We start from the raw sequence: 6,160 nt of genomic DNA, 5'->3' as shown, positions 1-6,160 counted from the left end.
AATTTCTCTCTGTGTTCCATTGTTTCTGAATAGCCTAGCAAACACTTGTTCACCAAACATTTACCCTTTTTCATCTTCCTGTGCATTGTTTTCCTTCCCTTAAAAATCCCAGATCCCAAACCCCTTTTCCTTAGTTCAGGATGACTTATACACCTCATTTTTGCCTATCTTTGGAATTTAATGTTTCTGTGGATTCCCCATATGTATGAAATTAAATGTTACTGTCTCATGTCAATTTTTTAATTCATTTTTTAAAATCTTTACGGGGCGCCTGGGTGGCACAGTCGGTTAAGCGTCCGACTTCAGCCAGGTCACGATCTCGCGGTCTGGGAGTTCGAGCCCCGCGTCGGGCTCTGGGCTGATGGCTCAGAGCCTGGAGCCTGTTTCCGATTCTGTGTCTCCCTCTCTCTCTGCCCCTCCCCCGTTCCTGCTCTGTCTCTCTCTGTCCCAAAAATAAATAAACGTTGAAAAAAAAATTTTTTTTAATCTTTATTTATTTATTTTTGAGAGAGAGACAGAATGCAAGCAGGGGAGGAACAGAGAAAAAGGGAGACACAGAATCTGAAGCAGACTCCAGGCTCTGAACTGTCAGCACAGAGCCCAATGCAGGGCCTGAACCCACAAACCATGAGATCATGACCTGAGTTGAAGTCGAATGCTTAGCCAACTAAGCCACCTGGGTGCCCCTATCTTATCTCAATTTAATTCTTAGGCATACTAGAAGAACCATGAAGGGCAGATAAAATTTTTCCTCCCCACATGTGCAACCATCACCACCATTCATCTCCAGAACTTCCCAAATTAAAACTCTGTACCCATTAAACACTAACACTAGAATATTCTGACACTAACTAGCATTCTGCTCCCAATTCCAGTGTGTGGGTATTTTCCTCACATCAAACAATTCTGACATCAAATGATTCCCTTGACTCCTCCTCAGATTTTATTAATTTCCTAGAAGAGCTCACAGAACTCAGGAAAACATTTACCTACTAGATTACCAGTTTATTATAAAAGAATATAACTCAGGAACGGCCAGATTGAAGAGATGCATATAGCAATGTATGTGGGAAGCATGTGAGCCTTTCATGCCCTCTCCAGGCTCACCACTCTCCCCAAATTGCCACGGGTTCACCAACCCAGAGCTTCCCTGAACCCACTCCTTTTTGTGTTTTCATGGAGGCTTCATTACATAAGCACAGGTGATTAAATCAATGGCCATTGGTGATCCATTTAACCTCCAGCCTCACACCCCTCTGGAGGTCAGGGGGATGGAACTAAATGTTCCAACCCTCCAATCACATGGTTGGTTCTCCTAACAACTGGCCCTATCCTTAGGTGCTTTCTGATAGTCACTTCATTAACATAACAAACGGCACCTTGATTGTTTTCATTGCTTAAGACACTCCAAGGGTTTAGGAGCTCTGTGGCATGAACAGAGAAGATCATGTATATATTTCTTATGTAAAGTATAACATCACAGTGATTTATAGAGAGAACCCTTCTTCCCTCAGCCCCTGGCAACCACCGTTCTGCTTTCTGTCTCTATGAATTGTATTTGATTACTCTAGGTACTTCATTTAAATGGAATCATATAATATTTGTCCTTTTGTGATTGGCTTATTTCATTTAGCATAATGTCTTCAAGTTTGATCCAGGTTGTTGCATGAGTCAAAATTTCCTCCCTTTTTAAGGCCATGCTTCATTGTATGTATATACCACATTTTGTTTAGCCATTTATTCACCAATGGGTATGTGGGTTGCTTCTACCTTTTGACTATGATGAATGATGCTTCTATGACCATGGGTGTACAAAGCCTTGAATTTTTAAAGGAGATTTTTATTCACACTTTGCAAGCTTCAGAAAAATTTAGTTGTCTATCTCAAAGACAGATTTTTATTTTTTAAAATTCAGATCTTTTGAGTGGCTCAGTGGGTTAAGCATCTATCTCTTGATTTTGGTTCAGGTCACGATCTCACAGTTCATGGTTCATGAGTTTGAGCTCCCTCCTATTGGGCTCTGTGCTAACAGCATGGAGACTGCTTGGGATCTCTCTCTGCCCCTCTACTACTTTATTTCTCTCTCTCAAAATAAATAAATAAACAAAAAAATTCAGAATCTCTTGGTGGGACAAGGTTCAGCAGGGTGGAAAAGGAAGATCAGAGATCCAGGAGAATCAGAGACAACAATCCTCTGGAATCCAAATAAGGACTTTGTTTTCCTCTTTCCACAAGGAAAGGATAGCAATCACTTCGAATGTTAAACAATGAGTCCCAATTTGGAAGAGAACAGAAAAGATGTTTTGAGATGTGCTATTTAAGAATACACTGCTAATCTTAGCAAGAACGATTTTATTCCGTTAATTATGGAGACAGATGCCAGATTGCAAAGGTTGAAAGAGGTCTGATGAGCATATGGAAACAGTGAGAAGTAGTTAACTTCTCTTTTGAGAAGTTCAAGGTTCACAAGGAGAAGGAGAAAGCCAGACTATGGCCACATAAGAGACTGGTGATGAGAGGAAACTAATGTCAGTTTGAGGTTCTAAACATCATCTTGTTTAATCATCAAAGCAATTCTCTTAGGATGGCTTCTGTTTAATTCATTTTCAGATGAAAAATCTGAGCATCAAGACGTTTAAGCAACTTGTTAAGTTAAGCAAAATTAGAACCCAAGACCGACTCCAGAATACTGTGTCACATGCCAGGAGGTTGTTTGTTTCAGGATGTATAGTGGAAAGATGATTATAGATCATGGGGAGCAAGTCCTCTGTTGTGTCTATTTCATGCACACCCTTCGACTACCTCTTGTATTTACTCCTCTGGTCTGATATCCTGACTGCTATACTCCTTCAACCTCTGAGAAGAGAAACACATCAGCTCTCCCACCTTTTTGCTGTGTCTCCCTCCCACGCCCACCCTTCCTTACCAGTATGCGTTGAAGTCAACCTTCCTAACCACTTCCCTGCTGGCACCTTCTCTCCTGCCTCCCTGGTTTAGTCTTGCTTGCTTGACAATACGCATTCAGGTGAGTGACTGACATGTATACCTGATATGTACACATGACAGCCAGTCTCATGTGGACCTTTACAAATGAAGAGCAATCACACCACTTCTCTCCTCTATTCAATCTCCTACTCACTGAGGTAACTCTCACACACATCTCTTCCCCATCTTCACTTTTTGCTGAAGAACTTGCTTCTTATTCCACTGCGATTAAATTTAGCAACACAGATAACATTTGTGACCTTGTTATGAGGACTTTCTGTAGAGCGCTGAAATTAAAGTTGAATTATGGTGGCTTTAAGAGAGAACAGAAGGAGAAGAACTGGAGACAATAGGTACAGACAAGTCTTTCCTAGAGGTTTATGACAAAGCCCAAGAAAAGGAACAAAGTTTGAACAGGGAAGAGAGGACAAGGCAATTTATCTAAGTGCTGATGATACAGTAGTACATAAAACCCCTGCTCCCAATCCTTAGAATCCTCTTCACTCTTGGGCTTCTCAAGCCCTCCCAAAGGAGACCCAAGAATGAGGACATAAGAATTGGAGGGAAGATCTCCAGAAATCAGGGATTTCCTTCCTAGCTGAAAATGACACTCCGGTTCCATTCATTCCTTCACTAAAGGAAAGCTCCAACAGACTGATTCTGGATTATCCAGGAGGCATCATTCAGTTGTTAGATAAACCACAGTCTGAAACAATCTCTATTCCCCTTCAGCTATGTTTCCTTAGCTTGTCTCTCTGGGCTGAATCGAACCCAAAGCCAGGTATGGCTTGAATTTGTTTGGTTTTGTTGGGTGGGTAATTAAAATGAAGTTCAGCCATTAGCAATGAATATGCTTTGCCATTCTACTCCCAAGGATGAATCAGGACTCAGAATTGACCATGACATTGAAAGCAATTCCAAACTTATTCTGCTGTTCCCCAACTCTTTGGGGAGAGGTATCAGGGTGAGGAAAGGCATAATTTGTGTAGTAGATCCTTTGCAATCATTACTCCAGGCATCATGGAGAAGCCATGGGTAAAGGTAGCAGGAAATTGGGAGAGAAGCTGGGAAAATGGGCAGAGGCCCTGCTGTCAGGTTAAGGTGATGGGATTTTATTTTAAGGTAAGACAAGAGCATTAAACCATTTTAAGGAGGGAAGTGCCACAGGACTTAGTTTAGAAGTACTCTTAAGATATGCCTTGGAAATGTTAAAGGACAAAGTGAGATGATCAGATTTGCCTTCTAGAAAGAATTACTTGTCTAAAAGGAGCTAAAGGAACCCTAGAGTATCTAAGGAGGGCACCAAAGTAAGGTGTTAAGAAGAGCAACAAGATGAGATATGCATTTTGAAGGAATTACTCCTCTAAAGAAGTTTAAAAAGGTATAAATGGACAGGTAAGTGGGGAGCCAGAGGAAACTTAGAATCAAAGTAAGAGCCAAGGCCTCCACCATGTTCCCCATCCGCTTCATTTGCCAGTGCTGCAAGCAGCCGCTAAAGCTGAATCAGTCCATGGAGACCTCAGGTCTTGAGACCACCCAAGAACCTACAGCTTCCACACTCTCAGCTCAGTGGGAGCCAGGAGAAACCCTGGAAAGAGGCCCTGCCTCCAAGGCAGAGACAGATACTGAGAAGCTGCAGGATAGTACCTCCTGCTCCACCCTCCCTGGAGATGATGGCAAGATGTCCAGGGACAGTTCTAGCAACTTCATCTTACTTGGAGAGTTTGCCCCTACAAGTATGCTCAGTAACGCCCAGAAGACTGCTGGGGACATTTTTGACATCCTGACTGGTGAAAGAGATGTGGACCACGCCCTGTGTGAGGACTGTACTGACAAACTTTTAGAGGAGCTGGACACCCAACTCATTCTCACAGAAACAGAGAACCAGAACTACAAACACTGGAGGAAGAGAATACATGACGGGGAGCTGGAGACACTGCAGGAGGAGCTGGAGGGCCTGGAGCTGGAGGAAGCAAGGCTGGCTCAAGAGCTGGAGGAGGTGGAGAAGAACCAAAAAAGAGTAGCAGAGGATCTTGAGGCAGCCAGAGCAGAGACTCAAGTGCTGGACCAGCAGGATGAGCAGCACTGGAGGGACTACAGTCACTTACAATGGCAGCAACTGGAACTGCAGGATGAGCTGACCAGCAGGAGGAACCAGCTGGTACGTGCCCAGATCCAGTGGGACTGGCTGAAGAAGACCAATGTTTTCAGTGCCACCTTTGAGATCAGGGATGATGGCCCTGTGGGCATCATCAATAGCTTCAGATTGGGCTGCCTCCCCACTGTCCCCGTGAGCTGGAATGAGATCAACATGGCCTGGGGACAGACAGCCTTGCTACTTCATGCCCTGTCCAACAAGATTGGGCTGGAGTTTCAGAGGTATCAACTCTTCCCCTGTGGAAACCGGTCCTATCTGAAGTCTTTAACAGATGACACCATTGAGCTGCCATTGTTCTGCATCACGGGGCAGATTACTTGCTTGGATGTCAAATTTGACCTCGCAATGATGGCTTTTTTGGACTGCATGCAGCAGTTCAAGGAAGAGGCTGAGAAAGGCAAGTGGGGTCTCTGCCTGCCCTGCAAGATTCATGTGGAAAATGGCCTGATGGAAGACTCTGGAAGCACTGGTGAGTTCTATTCCATCAGAACCTGCCTGAACACGGAGGAGCAGTGGACAAAGGCACTCAAGCTCATGCTTATAAATTTTAAGTGTAGTCTTGCTTGGCTGTCTTTAAAATATTGTCAAAAATAACTTTCTATGAGGGAGAGAGAGATTTTTTTTGCTTTAAACTATTTGTGACCATATCACAATTGTAAAATTGGAAGAGATAACATGCTTATAACTTTAAAAAGTTAATGGCAACAGGGGCACCTGGGTGGCTCAGTTGGTTGGGTGGCCACCTATAGCTCAGGTCATGATCTTGCGGTCTGTGGGCTCCGGCTGGCCACTCGGAGCCTGGATCCTGCTTCCAATTCTGTGTGTATGTCTTCTCTCTCTGTCCCTCCCCAGCTTTCACTGTCTCTCAATAAATTAACATTTAAAAAAAGGGATCAAGAGATGCAGAGGGAAAGCACTGGGGTGGGGCTGGAGGAAGGTGGGGGGTGGGGAGAACGAGAAAGCTGGAATCTTCATAAAGTGTCTGGGTCACTAATGTATGTAGCAGGACTTTATGGG

At 43.8% G+C, this 6,160-nt stretch overlaps 1 protein-coding gene across 1 annotated transcript; it reads left to right on the top strand.

Moving 5' to 3' along the window:
• Positions 1-4,435: 4,435 nt before the first annotated feature.
• On the top strand, positions 4,436-5,737 carry BECN2 (beclin 2). The gene has a single exon (XM_043569243.1). It carries the CDS (start codon positions 4,436-4,438, stop codon positions 5,735-5,737), a length of 1,302 nt encoding a protein of 433 aa, XP_043425178.1.
• The last annotated feature ends 423 nt before the right edge of the window (positions 5,738-6,160 follow it).

The sequence above is a fragment of the Prionailurus bengalensis genome, chromosome E4, assembly GCF_016509475.1.
Source record: "Prionailurus bengalensis isolate Pbe53 chromosome E4, Fcat_Pben_1.1_paternal_pri, whole genome shotgun sequence".
NCBI classification, from domain to species: Eukaryota; Metazoa; Chordata; class Mammalia; order Carnivora; family Felidae; genus Prionailurus; species Prionailurus bengalensis.
This window is presented reverse-complemented; position numbering and strand designations above follow the sequence as displayed.